Source organism: Sinocyclocheilus rhinocerous, unplaced genomic scaffold, assembly GCF_001515625.1.
Source record: "Sinocyclocheilus rhinocerous isolate Xijiao unplaced genomic scaffold, SAMN03320098_v1.1 scaffold491, whole genome shotgun sequence".
Lineage (NCBI taxonomy): Eukaryota > Metazoa > Chordata > Actinopteri > Cypriniformes > Cyprinidae > Sinocyclocheilus > Sinocyclocheilus rhinocerous.
This window is the reverse complement of record NW_015625034.1, coordinates 624,514-650,732: the sequence shown is the minus strand read 5'-3', so window position 1 is coordinate 650,732 and position 26,219 is coordinate 624,514. Positions and strand designations below refer to the sequence as shown.

General features: G+C 35.1%; 2 protein-coding genes across 2 annotated transcripts in view; both read left to right on the top strand.

The window, feature by feature from the left end:
• mrs2 (magnesium transporter MRS2) overlaps nt 1-7,870 on the top strand; it is an 11,241-nt gene extending 3,371 nt beyond the window's left edge. Inside the window, exons 7-12 of the mRNA XM_016563395.1 lie at nt 1,100-1,230; nt 2,524-2,640; nt 3,473-3,625; nt 4,870-4,987; nt 5,145-5,258; nt 7,428-7,870. Of these exons, the coding sequence (XP_016418881.1) occupies nt 1,100-1,230; nt 2,524-2,640; nt 3,473-3,625; nt 4,870-4,987; nt 5,145-5,258; nt 7,428-7,499 (705 nt within the window). The 3' untranslated portion in view covers nt 7,500-7,870. The remainder of the gene's footprint in view (nt 1-1,099; nt 1,231-2,523; nt 2,641-3,472; nt 3,626-4,869; nt 4,988-5,144; nt 5,259-7,427) is intronic.
• Nucleotides 7,871-9,265: 1,395 nt separating this feature from the next.
• The window catches only part of LOC107748562 (syndecan-2-A-like), a 28,427-nt gene continuing 11,473 nt past the window's right edge, over nt 9,266-26,219 (top strand). Inside the window, exons 1-2 of the mRNA XM_016563408.1 lie at nt 9,266-9,556; nt 9,589-9,678. Coding sequence (XP_016418894.1) covers nt 9,619-9,678 — 60 coding nt within the window. The 5' untranslated portion in view covers nt 9,266-9,556; nt 9,589-9,618. The remainder of the gene's footprint in view (nt 9,557-9,588; nt 9,679-26,219) is intronic.

Below are 26,219 nucleotides of genomic sequence, written 5' to 3'. Positions count from 1 at the left end.
GGGCAATTTTATAGAGAAATCAGTATTGGTATCATTGATACTGGCCTTCAGTCATAAAAAAAGATACTGTCTTTATGTTGTTTGCACATTAATTTGAAGATTGAATGTGAAATTATTGCAATATAAAAGTATATTTAAAAACTTTAATGTTAGGTAGGATTAATCGCGATTAATTTCAGAAAAATGTGCAATTAATTAGTTAATTTTTTTAAATCGATTGACAGCACTAATTTATAATATAAATTATATGAATATAAATATATACATGTAAATGTAAATATTTTCAAAATATGTACTGTATGCGTGTGTATTTATATATACATAATAAATATACACAGTACACACACACACACACACACACATATATTATGTAAACAAAAACGTTTGTTTTGGATGCGATTAATCGTGATTAATCGTTTGACAGAACTATAAATTACATTTATAATTATGAATAAAATAACATATACACTACTGATACAAGTGTCAGTTAATTGTTTTTTTTCCCCTAAAGAAATTATTACTTTTATTCAGCAATGATGCATTAAATTGATCAAAAGTGACAGTAAAGACACTTACATTGTTTCTTTGATGAATAGAAAGTTCAGTAGAGCGACATTTATTTGAAACCACATTAATAGAATGCCACCGTTTTCACAAAAATATTAAGCAGCACAACTGTTTTTAATATTAATACAAATAAGAAATGTTACTTGAGCACCAAATCAGCATATTAGAATGATTTCTGAAGGATCATGCGACACTAAAGTTTGGAGTATTGGCCGCTGAAAATTTAATTTTGGCATCACAGGAATAAATTACATTTTAAAAATATATATAAAAAAGAAGGAATAAAATAATATTTCACAACATTACTGTTTTTGAAATAAAGCAGCCTTAAGTGCATCATAAACTTATTTATTACTTTGAGTTATTGATATATGGGGATCATAGTGGGTAGTGTGGAATTGTTATTTCATACCACAGTCTGATTTTTGTCCATGTTTTTGTTCTCGCTCTCTGTGTCTACGTCATTATTTTTCCATGTTTTTATGTGCAAGCATGTGTTGTTGCATATGGGTAAGCATATGTTCTGGCACAGGTGAATGTGCTGCAGATGCGGCTCAGTGAAGTTCAGCCTCAGGTTCTGGATTGTTTGGAATCGTTGGTCGACCCAAAGCTCCTCTCTGCTGACCGCAGCAAACTCCATATGCTCCTGCTTAATAGCAAGAAGTGAGTTCATTAACTTCATTAAAAAACTGACTTTCCCCAGCCATATTGTTGTTTTTAGAACATTATGTTCCCAAATGCAAGAGTCATTTAACTACACCATTAAGAACCTAACTTTCTCATTAGCTAATCTTAGTGAAGGATCATTGTAACATAATTGGTAGGGTAATTGCTGTATGAAGCTTATCCAGAGTTATTAAACGATTTTGTTGTGTTTTTCTTGTGTTAATTAAGGATGAGTCAGGATGGTTGACTCGGCCGTCTAACATCTGATTTGTTTTTTTAGTAATGTCCCCTAGTGTGTTTATCTATTTTTTTTTTCTTGTGTTTGTAGTTGTAATATTTTTTAATGGTGGTGCTTTGAAGAAGAAGAATTGCAGTTGCCAGAAATTGCAGTTAACAATAAATTTCAAGTACTGTATAATTAAAAATTGCCTACTGTGAGCAATGTTCCCATTATAGTGCATAAGCCACGAGTCTGTCTTTGCTGTGAAGTCTGTCTGTGATAGTTATGTGTTATTAAAACCTAATTATAGAGCATGTCTTAGTCGACTAGTCAGTTTTGAAAATATGTAGTTTTGTCCATCACTAGTGTTAATAAAATGTGCCTGATATTGGCCAATCCATTGATATTACTGTACTGGGGCTACACATTGTTGGAAAAAATGGCAATGTTTATTTTTTTTTCTGTGATGTACAGTACAGTATTGCAATATGAATAAATACATTTTACATTCTAAGTAGGATTAATTATATTAGACCGATTTGAGTTTTTTGTAGGGGAATACATCTGAAATGAATATATATACACACACCAGCTGAAACCCCTTTAAGTAACCATGAAATGTACAAACTTTTTCCATTTGAGTCAAAGGCCACATTCCAAATATTTTTGACCCATTCAATATGAATATATAATTACAAATATTTTCATTATTTTTTTATTTTTATTATTACATAATAATATTAAACAAAATAAGAAATTACTATTGTATTAATAATATTGTAATGTAAAAAAAAAACAACAACATTTATATTCAAATGGTATACCATCCAGTGGGCTTATAATTGCTTTTCACCACAAAATTTCAAAAGTCATTTAGTTCATTTTTATTTGTTGTGCGATACCAATAAATAGAGGTAATCACTCAATTATTATTTTTTTAAAATATATTGTGCATCTCTTTATCTGACAGATCTAGAAAAGTCTGTCTGGTAAAATATGATTCTGCTAGAAAATGCAGAGCTTTGATCTATAATTTTCTTTGAGAGTAAAAACATTCTCTCTCCCTGCAGCCTCTCAGAGCTGGAGACAGACATTAAAGTGTTTAAAGACAGTCTGCTGAAGATCCTGGATGAGGATGAACTGATAGATGAACTCTGTCTCACCAAATGGAGTGACCCACAAGTGTTGTAGGTGTCACATCACAGAATCCAACTTCACAGCCATTAAGTTTTAAAATGCAGCACATTTATATACAGTGGGTACGGAAAGTATTCAGACCCCCTTAAATTTTTCACTCTTTGTTATATTGCAGCCATTTGCTAAAATCATTTAAGTTAATTTTTTTTCCTCATTAATGTCTCCAGAGTGCTCAGGACCTCAGACTGGAACTAAGGTTTACCTTCCAACAAGACAATGACCCTAAGCACACAGCTAAAATAACGAAGGAGTGGCTTCTCAACAACTCTGTGACTGTTCTTGAATGGCCCAGCCAGAGCCCTGACTTAAACCCAATTGAGCATCTCTGGAGAGACCTAAAAATGGCTTTCCACCAACGTTTACCATCCAACCTGACAGAACTGGAGTGGATCTGCAAGAGGGAATGGCAGAGGATCCCCAAATCCATGTGTGAAAAACTTGTTGCATCTTTCCCAATAAGACTCATGGCTGTATTAGATCAAATGGGTGCTTCTACTAAATACTGAGCATTTTTCAGTTTTTCTTTTTTAATAAATTTGCAAAAATGTCAACAATTCTGTGTTTTTCTGTCAATATGGGGTGCTGTGTGTACATTAATGAGGAAAAAAAATTAACTTAAATGATTTTAGCAAATGGCTGCAATATAACAAAGAGTGAAAAATTTAAGGGGGTCTGAATACTTTCCGTACCCACTGTATATATGCACAAATGTTCTTGATGTCAGTGTAAATATCAGATCATTGTTGTGTGGATCTGTGATCTCTGTTGGTGTGTCTGTCTTTGTATGTGGGTATGTCTGTGTTTATGTTCACATGGGGCCAGTGAGGAGAGCAGTCTGGGTATAGATCACGCTGAAGAGATGGAGCTACTGCTGGAGAATTACTTCATGCAAGCAGAGGAGCTGGGAAACAAAGCCCGAGAGCTGAAAGACCTCATCGATGATTCTGAAAGCGTCATCTTCATTAACCTGGATAGGTACTGTACTGGCGGCAGACATAATGCAACTGGATCATGATTGAAATTATGCTGATTTTTTTTTTTTTTTTAACTGAAAGAACAGATTTATATGCAGATCAAACGCCTCAAGGGAATAGTTCACCTAGAAATGAAAAGTCTTTTGTTTTTCATAAAAAAGTAAAAAGTTTAATTAAGAATCAAGTCAATTAAGAAGTTAAAAACATGGTGAAAATTATTTTTTATTTTTTTGCTGGTGACAGCAATTTCCCATTTAAAGTGATTAAAAGAGATATCCTAAATCTTGTCTGTGAAAACCATTAACATTAAAGGTGCACTAAGCGATTTTTGCCAAACAATGTTGATATTTGAATTAAAGCTCCAAAACAAACACGCCCATACCCCAACATGACCTCGCCCCTATTTTGATATCTACGCCCCACACGTACGTACATAACCCTGGCATAACGACGATCGCGGAAACAAGCGAAGATGACACACAAGCATATTCAATCAAAAACCAACACAGATAAGTTGTGTGAAACAATGCAAAATCAACGTTACTTACCTATCAAAAAGAAACAACGCAACCTCGGCGTCCGATTCAAGCCCTTCCCGCTCCTTGAGTTCTCTCCACTGCTGGAAAGCTGCTCCAATATTTACGTGGGTCCTACCTCTTGCCTGATCGTAACCCTTCTTTTTAAAGTTTTGTTCCGCCATCTAAATGATAGGGAATCTACCTATACATATCTATGGTTGTACCTGCATGAATGATCATGTGACATGCGTTTTCGGTTGTGTAGTGTAGACATAGATTGTTTCCGAAACGCAGTGAAAACGGCAGTGTAGACGAGGATCGTTTTCATTTTAAAATGCCGTTTTAAAACCAAAACTCACTAGTGTAAACGGGACCTAAGATGTATTCGATGAAATCTGAGAGCTCTGTGACCCTGATGTCACATGGACTGTTTTACCAACGTCCTTTACAGTTGCGTTGCTGTCTATGCAGGGTCACAGAGCTCTCAGATTTCATCAAAAATATCTTAATTTGTCTTTAGAAGATGAACGGAGGTCTTACAGGTTTGGAACAACATGAGGGTAAGAGAGTAATTAATGACAGAATTTTCATTTTGGGGTGAACTATCCCTTTACTGTACTGTGATTAATTAACTGGGAAAGTGTAATGATAACTGTTGTTGAAAACAAATTGTTAAGTTAAATTTCACTCTATTCACCAGTAGTATGTTGCCTTAAATTGTCTTTAGCCACCGTAATGTCATGATGCGACTGAACCTCCAGCTCACCATGGGAACCTTCTCGCTCTCTTTATTTGGTCTGATGGGTGTGGCTTTTGGAATGAATTTAGAATCTTCTTTTGAAGAGGTTGGTACCATTTTACTACAGTTTACTGTTTTATTACTGTGTACCAGTTTACCCCAGTTGTTATAGCCAGCATTGTGTACAGTGTTATCAGTCTGTTTGAGTACATGTTGTTTATTGACCCACATTGATTTGTGTGTGTGTGTGTGTGTGTGTGTAGGACCCGCGTGTGTTTTGGTTAGTGACAGGGTTCATGTTCCTGGGCAGTGGACTCATCTGGAGAAGACTTCTCTCTTTTCTGGGACGGCATTTAGAACCCAGCTCTGCACCTCCTGTATGTAACACTCATAATACTCCTCCATGTTTACCATTATAGTCAGGGTTGCACATACGTTTTTCAGCCTGATATTTGTCTTGAGGTTTTGGAGATTTGGTTTGGTCCTCACACTCCACATAGTGTAACCCATTAAATACAACTATAAAAAAATAAATGAATCGTAGTGATACTATTGTTACACTTTATTTATTTAGTTTTTTAAAAATAAAATAATAAACTAAATAATAAAGGGCCGGTTTCACAGACAGGGCTTAGACTAAATGATAGGGAATCTACCTATACATATCTATGGTTGTACCTGCATGAATGATCATGTGACATGCGTTTTCGGTTGTGTAGTGTAGACATAGATTGTTTCCGAAACGCAGTGAAAACGGCAGTGTAGACGAGGATCGTTTTCATTTTAAAATGCCGTTTTAAAACCAAAACTCACTAGTGTAAACGGGACCTAAGATGTATTCGATGAAATCTGAGAGCTCTGTGACCCTGCATAGACAGCAACGCAACTGTAAAGGACGTTGGTAAAACAGTCCATGTGACATCAGGGTCACAGAGCTCTCAGATTTCATCAAAAATATCTTAATTTGTCTTTAGAAGATGAACGGAGGTCTTACAGGTTTGGAACAACATGAGGGTAAGAGAGTAATTAATGACAGAATTTTCATTTTGGGGTGAACTATCCCTTTACTGTACTGTGATTAATTAACTGGGAAAGTGTAATGATAACTGTTGTTGAAAACAAATTGTTAAGTTAAATTTCACTCTATTCACCAGTAGTATGTTGCCTTAAATTGTCTTTAGCCACCGTAATGTCATGATGCGACTGAACCTCCAGCTCACCATGGGAACCTTCTCGCTCTCTTTATTTGGTCTGATGGGTGTGGCTTTTGGAATGAATTTAGAATCTTCTTTTGAAGAGGTTGGTACCATTTTACTACAGTTTACTGTTTTATTACTGTGTACCAGTTTACCCCAGTTGTTATAGCCAGCATTGTGTACAGTGTTATCAGTCTGTTTGAGTACATGTTGTTTATTGACCCACATTGATTTGTGTGTGTGTGTGTGTGTGTGTGTAGGACCCGCGTGTGTTTTGGTTAGTGACAGGGTTCATGTTCCTGGGCAGTGGACTCATCTGGAGAAGACTTCTCTCTTTTCTGGGACGGCATTTAGAACCCAGCTCTGCACCTCCTGTATGTAACACTCATAATACTCCTCCATGTTTACCATTATAGTCAGGGTTGCACATACGTTTTTCAGCCTGATATTTGTCTTGAGGTTTTGGAGATTTGGTTTGGTCCTCACACTCCACATAGTGTAACCCATTAAATACAACTATAAAAAAATAAATGAATCGTAGTGATACTATTGTTACACTTTATTTATTTAGTTTTTTAAAAATAAAATAATAAACTAAATAATAAAGGGCCGGTTTCACAGACAGGGCTTAGACTAAGCCAGGATTAGGCCATAGTTCAATTAGGACATTTAAGTAATTTTTATGCCTAGTAACATGCCTTAGAAAAAACATTACTGGTGTGCATCTTGAGACAAAACAATGGCACTGATATATTTTAACATCAGTCAGTGCAAGTTTCTTTCAGTTGAAACGGCTCAGACTTACATTTTAGTACACTTGAGCCTTGTCTGTGAAACCGGGGGAATGTGTGATAATACTATTATATTTTAAAATAAAAAGGGAGTATTAAATACAAATACAACTATTTTATAGTAAACTTAAAAATAAAATGCTAATATTTACTTCTTTTTTTAAAGATGAATTTTCATCATTTACAAACTTAAAATCAGCAGGCTTTTATTTTGGCGGGTTGCCGGCAAGTAAGTATATGCGCTTCCGGGTTTAGCGCTGCCCACTGAAGCACATCAGTGAATGAAGTGTCAGTTTTGCATTGTGCTTTGAAAACGGCAGCAGGTAGCCTAGATTTATTTATTCAGTTTGAATAGAAATCTTATACAGTATTAGTTTGTCGATCTAAAATGGTAATTGTGAATTAACAGCTGTCAACCATGTTTGTATGCAAACGTGCTGTCAGAACTTATTTACACAGGGCATTTTTTTTTATTTTGGTCTCGCATGCGCACCTGCGTACCACTTATGTGCACCCCTGATTATAGTGATGATTGTAACTTTTTTTTGTCTTTTCACAGATTCCCCCTGTTTGGAGGAAAAACCAAATCGCCACCTTAAAAGCAACAGACATTAAACCTGGAGTTAGATGATAGTGTGACTGCTGCTTTTTCAATATTTTTTTCCCTCCTCCGTATCTCTGACTTTTATGCATACTGTATTTTTCAGTATCATGTGCCACTCACCTCAGTCTAATTTAAAATGACATTTATCTATTCAGGTGTATCATGTAGACACAGTTTTTATTTTGCTATGTGATATTTGTCTTGAGGTTTTGGAATAATCTCTGTATTTATTGTTGTGAATATCATTGACATAATGCAATACATCAGATACCTAAATCAGTTTCCCTGGTTACCCTTAAAAACACATGTTTATGAATACATAACTTTGATAAAACATTAAAAACATGAATTTGTTGTGGGCTCTTTATTTTAGGCATCTAGAATAAAACATTTGATGTTTTTGAGTACTAATGCTCTTGTGTATACATTATTCAAACTTTGAGTTCTTATTAAAATACTTTGAACCTCTATTTGCATGAAAAGTGCTCTTTAAATGAAGTGTATCATGCATTATGTAAAGCCTGTTTGTACTTCGCTTATATCAGGACAGAACAGCAGGGGGAGATAAACCCCCACTACAACAGTTCCTTCCACTCATTATTTTTATTCCCCAAAATATTCACACAGATAGGTTGTATATCCCAGAAGACAACATTACGAACATCATCTTACAAATGAAAAATGTTTTAGCAAAAATAAAATATATAGGAACAAATATGAAACGTGTTTTAAAGTAGAAATGACTGACTAATCAACCATATTTTGAGCTAAAATAACATACACTAAAAAAAAATCTGTAAAATTTACATAAAAAATACGGTAGCAACGTTTTAGGTTTTACGGTTTTTACTTAAATTTACAGTTAACTACCTTAATTTCATTAACTGATATTATGTTACTATACCAACCTATTGATACCGTTAACCATTTAACAGGTTTTTACTGTAGCATTTTTACAGTCTTTTACCATTAAATTCACTGTCATTTTTTACAGTGTAGGACTGTTAGTGTTACTACTGTAGGGACATGACTAATATGGGATAACATTCAAACAACACAAAAAGATTTCAGTCTTTGCCATTTTGTTTTTCTGTTGATGGCAGTGGTGGCTGATAGGTTATTATAGCAACAGTTGCTACAAAATAAATAAAACAATAGCAACTATGATAAACTACATGTTATTCAAATTTTAGCTCTGCCTGAATGGGTTTGCAATTGGAATTTTGATTTACATAGTCTATGTAAAATAGTGGTAGATAGTTTATAGTTGGTGAATGTGAAAATTATTTAACTTGTATTAATTTAAATTCTAACCGACATGTATTTTTTATTTTTTTAAATATTTATTATAACAAAAGCAGATAGATAGATAGATAGATACCAGAGGTACATAAGCTTAGATGAAGTCTTCGAATATTGTCTCGGAGTCGGACAAAGGGGTTCCTGGAGTCAAAAACGTTGAGAACCACTTGTCTAAGGTGTTGGACCAACAACAAACTAGTAACCAGCTTGTCATACCTGTTTGAAACTGTTTTTTTTGTTTCCTGGAGCAGAAAAAAACAGCTGCGTCTACTAACTTGGACTGATTTGGCTGAAGTCTGTCTCGAAGCCAAGTAAGCTTCACACACAGACAACATTTTGAACGGAAATTCCGACAAAATTATGTTCATGTTGACAGTTTACTAGGTTTTGAGACAAAACCTCTTACTGGTCCAAGTATTCGTCAACTGTGTCTGTGACGCAAAAATCTAAAATCCTCCCCCGTCTCTCAAATCCTCTCTCTCTCTCTTCATTACAGCTTAGTCTTCATCTGTGAGCTGAACATTATTTTTTCCTGTTTAAATGTTTCTCTCTCTCTCTCTCTCTCTCTCTCTCTCTCTCTCTCATCCTCTGTCCGAGTAAAGCCGCGCTGCCTCACATGGACCCGAGACTTTAACATCGCATCAAGACTCTCTCAACAGTTCCCTTTTGGAAAGACAAAAGAGAAGTTTGATCAGGTGGAGCAACACGCCAAATATCTCTTCAAAAGGATCTTGCGTATGTGTTTTAGGTGAAGCTGTAAAAGAGCGGAGAGAGCGGCTGGTTTCAGGAGCGCAGACGAGTGCCATCCTACGATTTCTTTGCAAAAGACTTCTTAAGAGGAATAATGAGGAACATTTGGATAATCCTGACACTTTCAGCAGCTGTATGCTTGTCCAGCGACAAGGTGAGTTTAAGCATAGTTCTTGTTGTTACTTTTGTTGATTGTGTAGGCTACATTCTTCCTATACGAGGCATATTATAAACATGTTGTGATGATTGTGACATAATGTAGGCTATATTATCCTTATTTAATACATTTAAATCACTCTTAATATGCATCTTTTAGTACAGCAAGTTATAACTTGGTCCTGGCAAGGTCTGTAAAACCTATCATGATCATAACATGATGTGTATGATATTAGAGTGATGATGCTCATCATTTTACAGGGATGTCACAACGTCTGGAAAATGTTTTGAAGAGATTCCTGAGAAAGTTACAGTACACTATACTTTGATAACAATTGCATTTCCATCTCAGAAGATTCACTTGAAGTTTCATGTCACTTTATAAATGTATTGGTATTCCGGAGCTCATATTCATGTGTCCTCCTGAGACAAATTTTAGTCGAAACCTGATCTCCTGAGAGAACCTGAATGTTTCTCAGCCAGTTTTACGCTCTAAAAATTCAGATATGAGTTGACTTCTTTCACTTCTGAAATCGAAAACCACTGTAGTGTCACAAATGAAATTCAGATAAAGACGTGAGTAAAGAGTTTCATAGCTCTGAACCGTTGAAGAGAACTATGGGAGTTTTTGTTTTCGACGAGAATTTCAATTCCTCCTTACCAGAGTTTGTTCTTATCCGCAGGACTCACTATTCTTTGTGCGAACTAGACTGCACAGCAACGCAGTACATCGATTCCTTTCAAAGTGTTGTCAAGTAATTTGCAGGTTGCTTCAGGATGCAGTTCTGTATGTGTTAATTACCTTTAGCTCTCAACTGTGATGAAGCCCATCACAAAGAAGCAATAAAATCAAGCCACCGCAGTGTAATTTTACAGGAAGACATTTGGAAGTTGTTAAAAGTACCTTGTTTATTGATTTGTTGTGTGAGTGAAGCAACGGCCCTCATGTTTTCAGTACATCCTGAAATAAGTTCTCTCTCTTTCATTTTTAAACCTTAGCCCTATGGTTTTACTGTGATTCCAACAAGTTGCACCACATCCACAGTTTTATCAGTGCTACTCATTCATGGTGATGCTCATCCATATTTAAGCAGTATCCAATCTGTTTCTAAAGGTGACATCTAATTTCTGTATTCTGTCTATAGAAGGAAAGCTTGATGCTTTGCTTCAATATGTTGTCACTGAAATGAGAAGTTAAAAGGTCATTTCGTGATTCTTAGAGATAATGAAATTAATATGAAAACGATAGTAAGTGGCTCCTCACTGGCTCTCATTCCTTGTTTCTTTTCATTTCATTCCATTTTGAACGTTTTTCAGGTTTCAATTCCACAACAGTGAGCATTCTCATAAGTCCTCAAAGCCACAAACGGTCTGGTCTGACTTGGACACAGCCAAAATGTAACTGCATAACTGCTCAATTACACCAATTAACATTAAAAATAAATAAAAGTAAAATAATTCAGCTGCCTCTAGGGCAAACAGCAGGTGTTGATAACAGATTATGTGAGTGCCCTTTCTTGTTGTGCTGTTCCACAAAATAATGTCATCGTAACATGATGTAACCAAACATTAACTGTATCCATTGCCAAGACAACATGTTATGACAGATGTATGATGACTGTGTTGACGCCTCATTCATGGACGTAAACAGACTCCCACTCAGAACACCTGTGTGCACTTCTAGTAAAGCGAGTATCTGAACAATATTTGTGTGCTGACAGCATATACAATCCTTGGCAGAGGAAGTCATGAAACAGCGTGTGTGTGCGGTGTGTGTGCATGTGTGCATGTGTGTGTGTGTGTGTGTGGAAACTGTAACAGAATGGAATCTAATGTAAGTTTGATCTGAATTTCTGATCCCCTCAATTAGCTTAGCAAATAAAATATTTTTGAGGGAAAGTTTTTGTGAGGTAGGAGAAGCAGACGCCTGTGAATTTTTAATTGTATCTATCTATCTATCTATCTATCTATCTAGGAAAGTTTTTGTGAGGTAGGAGAAGCAGACGCCTGTGAATTTTTAATTGTATCTATCTATCTATCTATCTATCTATCTATCTATCTATCTATCTATCTATCATCTGTCTGTATGTCTGTCTGTCTCTCCTTCTATCTATCGGTCTCTCTATCTGTCTTTCTATCTGTCTTTCTTTGAATCTATCTGGCTGTCTGTCTCTATATGTCTTTTTATCTGTCTTTCTCTCTGTCTTTCTATCTGTCAATCCGTCTGTCTGTTATTCTGACAGTCTTTCTTTCTCTCTTTCTATCTGTCTGTTTCTCTATCTGTCTTTCTATATTTCTATCTATCTGTCTGTCTCTCTGTCTTTTTATCTGTCTGTCTGTCTCTCTGTCTTTCTATATATCTGTCTGTCTTTCTGTCAGTCTTCTATCTCTCTTTCTATCTGTCTGTTTCTCTATCTGCCTTTCTATCTTTCTATCTATCTGTCTGTCTCTCTGTCTTTTTATCTGTCTGTCTGTCTCTCTGTCAGTCTTCTATCTCTCTTTCTATCTGTCTGTTTCTCTATGTGTCTTTCTATCTTTCTGTCTATCTGGCTGTCTCTCTCTCTTTCCGTCTGTCTGTCTGTCTGTCTAACTCTGTTTATACATTTTTAGTGGTGAATCCTGCAACAGGCAATCATTACAGTGAAAAGAATACAGAAAAAGAGGGACAAGTGAAAAAAACAGAGAGAGATAGAGAGAGGGGAAATTTTGTGCAGAGATGGTGGGCTCAGTGGTGTGGAAGTGTGAATAACACGTAACAGTAAACCCCCACAGTGCAAACTACTAAAGAACCCTTAATAAACTTAAAGAGAGGTCCATTCAGAGTTTACACCAGTATTCTGGCCTCTTTGATTTAAGCTAATTTTAATTATAGTCAATTTACTTCACTTTTAAGTTAATTATATGGTGAATATATGAATATCTGCAATGAGATTACCAGAATAAAAGCTGTAATAATTGCTAATTGCACTTTTTGAAACATTATTCAGTGACAGTATCGTGATACATTAATGCACAAGCCAAAAGAGCATTATAGAAATGTGCCAACCGTCCAAGTGCTGTTTATCCATATTAAAGACCAATTTAGCATCTGAAAAGAGCAGTGTGTCTGAGGCATGTGGTATTCTCATCAGTTGTGGGTGTGCTTTCGGAAACACATCTGTATTTACTGTGTACAGACTTTTTTTGCGAAAGAGAAATGTAACACTGGGTAAATTTGCTCCCTGTACATGTCTGTCCACAGATTAATGTGGGTTCCACTCGCAGTTCTAAATCTGGAGCGTTGTCAATCAGTGCTGTGTAGGTGTACAAGTATTTGTTCTTTAAGGCCATACGGTTTTATGAATTATGCTTGTACCAGCTATAATGAGGCAATGGAACGTCTGTCAGTCTGTCCGGATGAAGGTGAATGTTTTTTTGTGCCTGTATTTGTCAGAGATCATCTGATAAAAACAGGGAGGATATTGTCCTGAGATGATTAATGGTTCCATAGGTGTTTCTCTCCATGGCATGCCAGTGTGTTGACATAGCAGAGCCTGCATACCGCAGACAGATTAGGCCGCTGTCTGCGGTACTTTGGAGGAATGCGTCGACTTGAGAGTCCCCAGTCCCGCGTAAATCCCATAGATGGATGTGCTTCTTTTGTCCAGAATGCAGAAACATCCATGCCAGATGTTTTATGTACAAGATGCAGATGTTCCTGTGCTCTCTCCGTGGGAGTAGCTTGTGTTGCGGAATACTAGCAGCGAAAGCCATAAACAGAGGAAGTGTGAGAACAGCTGGGTTATGGGGCATTTAGCTATTTGCTTGTGTACTTTTTGTGCAAAATTCAATTATGTAATCAAAACTTGTGTGTAATTATAGCGTCAATGTAAAATAAATGGAAAAATCTTTTAAAAATTAGTGCAGAAAGTTTCAAGTTCATAAAAATATACTTGTGCACATGGTTTCTATATATATATATAATTTTTTTCATGAGTTTGACAGTACTAATATATATATATGGCATTTATTAATTAGTAGTTATTATAATTACAGTATATGTAAGTAATAAGTAATCTCTATAAATTATATGCACAAATTCTTAGAATATATTTATCCTAAATTATTAGCTCATAAATATTATTAGGTTTTTTATTATTACGTTTTTTGAGAGTTGGACAACACATGGTCTATACACTTACATTTCACTGCTGGTCATATATTCTCTATATAACCATGTATGTGACAAATAAAAATCTTGAATCTTGAATCTTGAATCTATAACACAAAAAATTTCTAAATTACCCGAAATACCCTGAAGGGCAAACAGTTGTATTATTATTATTATTATTGTTATTATTATTTTTAAAGCTTAATGATCATATACACGTTGCATAGCAAAATATGCATCATCAACGTAGAACAGCTGTTAAGGACTGTTCATATGCATATTATCATATATTTCAAGCTATATTTGGAAATCTCTCATCTGCACAGAGGATTCATTAAAATATGTCTCCTTCAGATTGCCAGCAACATCCTTAATGAGCATCACTGTGAAAATATATGAAAGATTTGCACACCATTTCACTTATGTTATGACATGTTATGTTTTTCTAAGTAAAACCGCATATTCAATAAAAAATTAAGGGTTTGTAGATTTGATTCTGAAAAATGGACATTCCACACCAGAAAGGAATGCCTAAATAGCTATCTGGCTATTGGTAAGCATTATCAAACAGCCTGCGGCATAGGTGATGTCAGCAGTCAAGAAAATTTGTTTTAGAGGAGAAGCAAGTTGTTACATTTTGATAAAAGATTATAAAACACAAGTTTTGTTTTTGTTCTTTGAATGAATTGCTTTACGAAAGTAAATATGGTCAATTTTGGCTTTGTGTTTTAGGCCTTTTCTTTTTCGAGCATCATTCATCTGGAGGCATTTTAACATGTCAAATCCACAACGTGAGAATCTGATCACAGATAATTTCAGCCTTTGAAGGAACTTTGGGAAATATTTAACATATGGTAGAACCACAGAATAAGTCTAAAATTGGTTGGCCATAGACCTCTGGGTTCTGTGATGTTTTGCAATCTCTTTTTTGCCTTCAGATTTGTTTTGGTGAACCTTATTTAGCTGATAGCACCCTGCAGACGGAGGGCATGACCACGTAAAGATACCCCGAGATAGTGAGGCTTTCATGTGGCCGATCAAAGTTTAAGCTGACATATCATATCATAGTGCTTGATCTGATTTTTTTTTTTTCCTCTACCTATCTCTCACATCCTCACCCTCTCTCTTTCCCTCCTCACTTCACTTTTATCTACCAAAGCAAAGCTTGTTTGGCGTTTGAGGCGTATTTTTAGAAACAAGCTTCTTTGATGGGCCATGCGTTTGACGGTTTATATTTTGAGGTTGGTTTTTATGTGAATTTTTAAGTTTGTCCTCCATATTTTTAAGTTTCTGATATTCTTTTGAGATTCCCATTGCATATTACTCAAAGAACCAGCACTGTTTCTTACAGGAGTCATTAGGCCTAGTTGTAAAAAAAAATCATAAATACCTGCAGGCGATCAAGTGTACACTTGGGACTAGAGTAAAACTAATGATCTATCCCCTATTTTTGTTTGCTCTCCACAGAAAACTTCTGTATGTTATTTCCTGGCATGTTCTTAGATCTTCTACCCCAAAGTTTCCTTTTTTAGGAGATAATACTTTCCCCTTTTAGAAATGTTGGAATGCGGAAAACAGTTTACAGTCTGCAAGATTCATGAAAGTTTGTCTTGATACGGACTGTGTGACTGCTTTTTTGGAATAGCACAGAGAAAAGTCCACGAAAGACTCCACCAAAGTCTGCTCAGTTTTTCGAAGTAAGCAGTAAATTTGAGCCTGGTTATCCTTCCAGAGGGAGCTGGTTTGGCCGGCCTCCAGAAGCACAGACGGAGGAACGCTGCTCAAAATGAGAGAGGCTCATGGCTCAGATTTGTCTTTTTTTGAAGGTGCTGATCAACTGCATGATGTCAAGCTGTGTTGTTGCACCAAGTGCATTTTTTCATTAAAATGTTGCACCTTTTATATGTTAAAGAATATAAGAAAAAAAAGCAAAATTTACATTTAATCGTTCCTTTGAGAAAGACAAAATGAGAAGCGCAATGAAGATGAAGGAAGACTGCTGGTGCTGATCTTCTTGCACATGTTTAAAATTTAAAGGGGTCATATGATGCGATTTCAATTTTTCCTTTCTCTTTGGAGTGTTACAAGCTCTTGGTGCATAAAGAAGATCTGTAAAGTTGCAAAGACTAAAGTCTCAAATCCAACTATTTATTCAGGTTTTTTAAGGTATCTAATATTTTGATACTTAATTTCCATAATCTAAATATTCTTAAAAATTTATATATCGTTTATAAAATTTATATATAAAAATACAATATATCGCACAACAAAAAGTTGTTATTGCGCCTAGGCGTAACTAATCAGTAATTATGTCCCCACTGGATGCAACAAATGCTTCGTTTATAATGGGTTTTACTGATTTTGTCTCGTCGCGCCGGGACACCAATGTTCTTTTTAGCAACGTCATATGACCCTTTTAAGGCCCGTTCACACCAAGGACGGTAACTATAAAGATAACGATAAAGATATAGTTCTAAAAAATCATTCTCAATATTAAAGAATAGCAGAGTCCACACCATAACTATAACGATAAAGACAAAGAGAAACGATCACTTTCAAAACGATTTTTCTCCAGCTGATGAACGATAAAAAATTGACAGCCAATCAGAATCCATATCGTTATCTTTATAGTTATCTTTATAGTTATCGTCCTTGGTGTGAACGGGCCTTTACTGGATGGCAGTTACTGGAATGTTTTTAATTGAACGCAGTAAATAAATTATGACCGAAATGATGTTTTTTTTATGGTGAACTGTTATATTGTTTTTATTTTTTGACACTCATTGTTTCACTTATAATGATCTATTAAATGCTGATACATTTATGATGATTTTTCAGAAAAATAAAATGTTAGAATATTTCCGGAAAAAAAAATGCTTCACTGCTTATTATATGTCTGCCATATCATGTGTATGTAATTTGACAATGCATGTGTAAATTGTCATCCTGTGTGACTTATATGGTGTGATGTAATTATATTTATTCATTAATATTTCATGATATTTGTAAAACATACATTTTGTTTTGGAAAATGTATTAAAAGAAGCATTTTAAAATTAATGATTAACATTTGTACACTTACACATATTTGAGGTATTAGGAAAATATGGTGTTACTTTTTACTTGATGATCGACATTACATTAAAGCTTTTCCAAACAAGGAATAAAGATTATCAACATGAATCCAAAGATTTCATTTCGAAGAACTTGGGGTTTTACCTTCAATTTCCTAAATTAAGTTTCTTAAAAATTCTCTTTAAAGTGGACACTCTTTTTTGTCTTTGACCTAACATCAGCGCTTATGACTGATGTGATTTATAATATGTACAGATTTGGCCATCTGTCTGATTTAAGTCACTGTATCAGTTCTCAGATTTGAACTGATTTACTGTATGTGAGAGCTCAGGTGTGTTATGTGCTGTAAATCAGTGGTCTGAATAAGCAGGTGTGCACTTCATGACCCATTGGGTTACCTGAGCTCCCCAGAGGACTGTCAAATAAGAGCCCACATGAGCCCCAGGTGTGCACCGACACAATGGTACATACTGTGTGGAGAAATGGGAAAACGAGGAATGAAGTTTTATGTTACTGAAAGACAGTATGTCATGACTTTCTAAAGATCGTTAAAACGTACAGCCAGGCAAGAACTTTATGGTGCTTCACATGACGTTTATGATGTTTTGCAAATTAATTGCAAGTTGAATAGACTGATCAGTGGTTAGTCTAACGCTCGGTAAAATCACTTAATTGAGTTTACGTACATTAAAGAGAACTCTTAAAATCCAGTGACTTTGGAATTCAGAGATGCCTTTGTGAAAGGTCTTAAAATCACTTGATAGTATTTATATGCTGTGAGAAGTTGATGAGAAACTGTACATAGACCAGGTTATTAGGTGGACCATTCTCATATTCATACAGTATATGTGTCTTTATGGCAGTATGTGTCTGTTTTCACCTGTTCTCCAGATGCAGTAGACCTCACATGCTGTTTAACCGTCATTTTTTCCCTTTCTTCATTGTAACCCAGCAGTCTAGAACAATATAGAGGTATAAACCCACTGAGCTCATGCCACTTTCCACTTACAGAGTAAAGTTGAGGTTCCATTACATTTTTAAAGCATTAGAGGCAAAAAAAAAGCAATGTTTATTATTGTGATAGACACACTATACCCGTTAAAAGTTGGGGTTGGTAAGATTTTTGAATGTTTTCATTTATTTATTTGATCTAAAAGTAAAAACAGTACTATTGTGAAATAGCCTATTATTGCGATTTAAAAATAAATTTAAATGAAATGTAATTAAAATGTAATTTATTCCTGTGAGGGCAAAGCTGAATTTTCAGCAGTCTTCAGTGTCACATGATTCTGCAAAACTCATTTTATATGCTTATTAAAGTGCTGCTTAATATTTCTGTGGAAACCGTGAAACTTTTTTTCAGAATTCTTTAAAGAATAGAAAGTTCAAATGAATAGCATTTATTTGAAATAGAAATCTTTTGTAGCATCATAAATGTCTTTACAGTCTCTTTTGATCAATTTTGATCGAATACATCTTACTGAATACAAATGCATCTGCTGATATTAATTTATTAAAAAAAAAAACTGACACCAAACCTTTAAACAGTAGTGTATGTTAGAGAAACAATTAAACAATATCAGCAATATCCAAACAATTTCCAATGTCTCTGTATCCCATTTTAAATAGTGATTTTGGTCTGTCTCATGCCAGGTCTTTACTGTCTTAACTTAACCAACAGTCATGCAATAACATAATCTATTAAACTAATGCTGAGTATTAAGCTATTTTTAATTATCAGCTCATTTAATTACCGAAAAAAAGAAAAAGAAAATATATATATTCAGCCATCTCCAACATTTTGAATGCAACCCTGTTTTTGCATAAATTTCCACCATTGCAGTGAAAAAATGTCTACACATATTGTAGTGTTGACTTCATCCATCAAGCTAACCATTCAACCCTGTTAACTGTTAATTATAAGACAAAAAATAACTGGCTTATCTAATTAGACACATTCAGCCAGTTTGTATTTGTTAATTAATGTTATCTGTTTAATTTTGATATTTATTTAATGCTCGTTACTAGAAAAAAAACAGGGTTTTAAAAGAAAAGAAAAATAAACCTGCTCATGTATTACTTAGTTTGACCAGGAGGTTTCTAGAGGTTAAGAACCTCCGTTCCCTGACCATTTGTTTGAAAAAGAAAAACAAGACGTTATTTTTTCCATCTTTTTTGTATACCCTAACTTTTTTGCCTTTCCCTCCTTTGCTTTCATCCCCACTCCATCTTTCCTTCTCCTGCAAACCTTCTCTCCATCCCTTCATTTCTCTCGTTCTGTTTGCTTATCTTCTTTTCCCCCCATCCACTCCTGACAGCACCTGTATTTGAGAAGGCATTTTAGGAATACCAGACATGCCTGTGGTCTGAATGGACAGTATTCATCCTGGTTCCCACTTTCCATCCAGCTTATTCTGGACAGTTATGGCAACCTGATGGATGTTGCTGTGTATGTGCAGTGAAGTGTGAGTGTTTTTAGTCTGTATGTTTGAATCTCTGCAGCTGGCCAGGCGTTATATCATCTGTGCGTTGAGAGCTCAGCCGGTTGAGGTTAATATCACGGCCACAGCTGCGTTCTCACACTGTCCAGCAGACCTGATCATTACCAGAGCTCTGGAGGCCTGACACATGCACACTGGCCACAAATCATCCAGTCAATCAGAGCTGACAGCTACGGTAGTGTGAACCGCAAGGTTGTAGTCCGTGAAACACAGCAGCTATTTGCGGTTTAATTTATAATGGACTTTAGACCAAATGTCATACTTGCAAATGGCAAATACATTTACGTTTACTCGTGACATGATGTTCTATGTGAAAAAGAAATGTGCTTAATTGTACTGAATGTGTACTTTGAATCTTAAATGTATATTTTAAAAAACTAATTTCATATAACATAATATTAATGAAATAAAAGACTACTTAAAGCATATTTTTAAAAAGTGCATTCTGTAGTAAATTTAAATTTAAATTTTTACTTTAAAGAGCATTTAAATCACTCTGTTTTAATAATCTTTTATTGTGCTTTAAAGATGTACACTTATTTTGAAGTTTTTTAAGTACTTACTAAATTAATAAATACTGTAGAGTGCTATTCAATATTACATTTAAAGTTAATATATATATATATATATATATATATATATATATATATATTAAATGTACTAAATTGCAACTTCATCATTACCAAGGTGTAATTACAGTACAAATATATTTAAATGCATGACATAATAGAAATGGCATTAAAGTATTTTTAGTTTGCCTTATGCTTGTCAGTATGTTAGGCAATACACTTGAATCATATTTTAAAAGTAATTATAAAATGACTTACAAACATGTGCTTAAGTCCTACTTAATTTGGTCAAAAAAAGTTCAGATAACTGCACTTATTATAAATTCTAACTATAATATATTTTCATTCAATTGCAATTAAAATGCCTTAAGTTTCTGAAAACATTACATTAAGTTCACACTTAAGTATATTCTTTTAAATCAAAAGTATATTATTTGAGTACTCTTTTTAAAGTATACTAAAGTGTACTTCTTTTCACAAGGGGTTCTTTTTTTGTTTATAACTTGTTTGCCTTTGTTCATTTTGTAAATTTGAATATAATAAGGTCTAAACGTAATAACATGATTTTATGTCTTTTCACTGTTCATTAGCCTTTCAACCAGTTATCATTTATTCGCCACAGTCATTAAAAAGACTTTTTTTCCTTTCCATTTCAAGGTGTTTTTCTCCTTTAATTTGGTGTTTTTAAATGCGTGTTGTTAAAGTTTTTATGCATACATGAGCAGCCAGAAGAACATCTGTAGCTTTCAACACATTCAGCTCATTAACCAATAGTCATTACACAGTGTCCCACTGTTTGCTCTTGTTTTCTATTCTTGTCTTCTTTCAGATTTTTTCTTCTTCTGTAAAATTGATTCATATTCATTTCTAAACTCAATACAAAAGTGAATGACTCAGATGTTTCTATTGAATGTCTTGTGCTTTAGTATCATGTACCTTGATTGTTTCTCCCAGATGCTGAACTGGGAGAGTATAATTGATGTAATCCGTGTCAATGTTCCTCAACATGTCTTGTCGACTTGTCTCCCATCACTCACATTTCAGAGTTTTGGTGGAACAGTAGTTCTTTTGGGTTTTTGTTTTTCCTGTTTTATGAATATCACATTTTCAGACATGCAAGTCAAGTCACGTCACCTGTATTACAGCGCTTTACAGTACAGATTATGTCAAAGCAGCTTCACAGAGGTAAACAGGAAAATCGAAGACTAATGGAGACAGTTCAGATTCTGCTGTAAAGCAGTCATAAAAAAGAATAGAGTAATTATTTAGCTCAAGTCAGTTCAGTGTTGGTTCTGTTCAGATTAATTGTATTGATTTCTGCTTCGCTTGATCATCAGCAATTTTTGGCCACTGGTTATTTATCCTGAATTTAATTTGGCATTTGTGTTATCTTGCATTGGTACCAAGCCTCCACAAGCTTTTATAGTGGAGGTTGCTAGATGTCAAAGGTTTAAATTCCCCAATCACAACCTTTTGCTTAAATCGATACAGTTTCTGCACAGTGGTTTACTTAATCTTCCGACCTGGCAACCATGTGTACTCTCTCTGCATTGTAGAGCTGAGCTGTAAAACCCTAGCAAAATGTAAGTTTTCTGCTCAAATAAAAGTGTAATACAGTCAGTCTGTTTTCTTGTGCATTTTGATGCAACTAAATCTGTGAGCAAACCATGCAAGTTGCATGCGGTTCTCTTGATTTATGCTTATGTGAAAGTGCAATAATTGTGATCAAATATAAAAAAAAAAATATATATATATAATGACAATAATCATGGTTGATACGAAATAATTGTGATTAATCGTTTAAACATTATCGTGCAGACCTAATAACAGTGCGAATTTAGTGTACTGCTTACATATACATGTAGATTGATTATCGGCATAAAGTTGATTATCGGCATAAAGTCCATTTTTCAATTTATTCTTCCCTGACCACTTAAACAGGAAGAGCAACCAGACTGACATAAAGAAAAACCAATCGCAGTTTGTTTTGTTTGCACAGTATGTATCATTTTGGGGCATGTTAATTTGAAATATCAGAAAACAGAAGAAATTAGTATGTGTGTAGACTTTGTAATTAAAATGTCTCTTGATATATAAGTGTAATTACTGGTTATTTAACAGACACAACTCAGAAAACAAAGCTCAATATACAATAGAGTGCTGTAGTGATGACGTATTTTTATAAGGAAGTTAGCATCACCTTGGTTCGTTCGACCAAAAGCCTTTAGCATTTGGATTATTGCAGAAAATAATTGACCAACAAAAGTTTATGATTACATGTGTTGATTGTCAAGATAATCTTCACACATGAACACAACATTTATGAGGTTTGATAATATAATAAATATAATCGGCAGAAGTAAATAGCTAAAGTTAGGCTATGAACAACAACACCATTGTTGCATATGGTTCTGACAACTCTTTGAATCTATATTTCTGTCATGACAACTCTCGGAGGGATTGGCATGGTAATGTACATGACAATGCTAATGTATTTGGTCTTGGCGGAATAGATCTGCTACGCTGCTGCTGCTGCTGCAGCAGAGCAAGTACCGAGACTTGCTACTGCCAATACATCCACAACATGCTGCTGTGCGCATGTAAGAAATATTGCTGCTGCAAATATAACATACATGAAATAACCCCCATATAGCATACATGAATCACCTCATAGCAGATCTATACAGGTGGAGCTGGGGAAGGTGGAGGGTTTCTGAAGCAAGCTGCAACTGCTACGGCAAGCACTAGTCATATATTTGAATGTTGAGCAGCGAGCTCATTGGCTACCGATACAGGAGAGAACCAATCAGCTCAAAGCTAAAGCTTGTCAAAAAGCTTTGTTTTTGTCAACAAAAATGCTGTCTCAGTGTGGAAGGCCAAAACGTAGAGAAAGAGTTGTGCTTTCAAACGAAAATGTATTAGTATGGACAAGGCGCTTATTTCAGGTATTTAACAAAAAAAAAAAACATTCATAAAACCCATTGACTCCTGGATAATGGCAATAATACAAACTTATTTACAGGTTTTAAGACTCATTCCTGCAGCACTCTTTTGTTTGTGGATATAGTTGTTTTTTTCTTACCTCAAACAAAACTTGAGAGCTGATGCCACCTGGAAAACTGGCAAATCCAGTGGCTAGCCCTTTCTCAAAAGCACTGATTGTATCAGTGACTTACTGTACCTTATAAATATAAATATATATATATATATATGAAGAGTTCAGATGCAAAAGCCTCTAAGTGCCATCTGAAATTTTCATCTAAAATTAGCGTTTTTCTCAAGCTCCTATGTTTATGTTCAGTTATTTTACTTTAATAGCAATGAAAACAACCTATTCATTGCCATTAAAGTGAAATTAACCTACACATAGGAGCCTGATGAAAATGCTAATTTTAGAAGAAAATTTCAAACGGCACTTAGCGGCTTTTGCATCTGAACTCTTCATATATATATATATATATACATAATTTAAAAAAAATTTTTTTTTTTAATTTTTGTGTGCAATATGTATCAGGCGGTCTGTAAAAAGACTGCAGGCGATCCGTGGGCATGGATTAAGGCTTCATTACCTAGAGCAAAAAACCAGTGCTAAGTCCCATTCAGAATTAAAAGTGTGAAACGTTGCTTAACCCAAGGTTAAAAGTGGCCTGGGGGTTAAAAACGATGTTAACCCAGGGTTTATCACAGTGGGAAAAACCTTTAAATATATTTTCAGCTAACTAGCTATTACAGACTGCAATATGCAACATATAGGTTAAATGTCACCCCATGGGTAAATCATGAAGCACTGTACTGTATGTCTGTTAATTAAAGTGAAGCAGACGACTGAGGTCACACTGGATTTAGCTTTGTGTCCATGGGTAATTCGCTCTGTACTTGTGATCAGAGAGAACCAGAGGAAGATGTTGGCTCTGTCTGTGTTTTCCACCAGGAAAGATGGTGGCTTTTTTGCATCATTGTGTAATAGGTGTCAGTCTGATCTAGGAAAACACACCACGTTTTCCTGCGGCTGGAGCGGAGCAGCAGACTATGTGAAATTACACAGCCAGGCCTCAGGGGCATGGGGAGGAATTTCAAAGGAAACACAGCAGTCTGCTTCATATTGAGATTATATTAAGGGAACCGAATGCAGTCTGGAATGTGTAAAGGGGCCGTTCGGAGTGTAATAATCATATTAGTCTGGCAGTGTGAGCTTCAGCTTCACCCAGCAGCTAAAAAAAACCCTGCTTTGTCTTGTGTATTCAGTGTCTTCAATTCAGTCTCTAAACTGGTAGTTTTCTCTCTTCTTTGCTGTATTTTTCTCCTTTTCATAAGCCTGTTAGACTATGTAGCCGGTGCTCTTTTATGTTCATCCGTATATATGCATTCCCGACTCACTGATTCCATTTATTTTTATGATAAATAGGACCACCACAATGGTATACCCTGCTTTTAAACAAACAAATTCAACCCCTGGTGACTCCCTGAGGACCGTCCTTGTAACAAATGCACTTTGGATTAAAGCATCAACTAAATGGCAAAGATTGACAAAGGTCTGTGCTATTAAATATGGCATGGAATGAAAGTAACCCCCTATATTTTGTAAAAAAAAAAAAAAAAAACATGTTATAAATCTTATTGTGAACAAATCATCCATGTATGTGTTTCAGTTTTGAGTGCAACGACCACATCTCATCAATCCAATCAACAACTAATGGATAGAGTCCCTGTTCTAATTTTTTGTTCTTTTTCAATAATCTGACTCTAATTTACATCACAATATGGAAGAGAAGATCTGTCACTGCTTCCATTTTTCCAAAACTTTAAAAAGGTTGTTTTTATTAAACATACACTTGGGTTGAGTTTGAATTTGGGCCTGAGAAATTTTATAAAGTAAAAATGCACAAAAAACGAACTTAGTTTTAATAAGTTTCTTTAAAGTGCTTGTGCTTTATTTTTGTTGGTGAATCGCAGGATATAGATTTTTTTTTGTACGAATCTATCAATTTATTCAAAAATATTTGAAAAATGCAATTCATACGTTTTTTATTTCTAAATTACAATAATTTTTTATATTTTTAATAAATGTCAGTGATACAACTGTCCAGAAATTATAGTGAAGACAAAGTCCTCACAAAATGAATTCGATTCTTGAAAAGAAACATTAAAGTACTTTGCCATAAACTTTTCTGATTATTTATTGTAAAACAAAAAGTGTATATTTCAGTTTCATGTGGTGTAACCAACTGTGTAGAACAGGGTCAGACTCCGAAGTACAACCATTAGCTGAGTTTATTTAGAGTATTCAGACTGTCAGAGGTCAGTAACCATACAGACAGTTCTGACAAAGCAAACAAATCCAAATCAAGAGACAGCAGGGGTAAACAGGTAATGTAATACACAGGCAGGCTGAAGGTAAAGATAACACTCAGAATTGCGAAACAACTAGAATTGGTAAGAATGTGTACTGAAGTGAAACTGAACAGAATATAGAGGCTAATAAGGTGAATTGAGAACAGTTGTGGGAGAAGATGGCATGAAGCAAAAGTTTCAGGTCATTATAGTACAGGGTGAGTTAATATTCAGGGGAGAAAGACCTCATGTAGAGAGGAGTGGTGGTGCCACGACTGGTGAAGAATTTGACACCAACATGCAGAAAAAAAGGAAAATTCCATCATAGAGAGGACCCCTGCAGACCCTTATTTGTGTGCCCAGTTCAATCAAGCAAAATCTCAGATAATTTGATATAAGTTAGTTCAGGTTGTAAAATTTCATGTGGTGTGACTCCTACAAATTTAATACATTTATAAAGCATAGTTATTTTTTTGTTTTTCGTTTAGGGATAAAAAGAAGTTAACACACAGATAAACACAACAAAGCTGATAGAGAAAACAGGGGTTAAGAAAGCATCTGATCATAGCGATGTGTATATGTTTGATATCAGCTCTGCAATTCAACACTCCAGTCACGTCATGTCATGCTTATTTATATAGACTTGATCGGTGTCGCGTCATAGCTGTGTGGGCGGAGTCGGCGTGGGGGAAAACAGTCCTTTCCCCCTCATTGGAAAAGCATGGTGTTGACTCAGAATGGCCTACGTAAAATTATTTCTGCCGCTCGACAGAGCAACATACGCATAAAAACTGAGCCATATTGGGTCGGATTGTCCGTACGGTATCTGTGACTGGACAAACGACCCAACGGAATGGTCAGAGGTGTCGTTTCCCGACATTTTTTGTTACCTAATTGAGCAAGAGACAGCTTA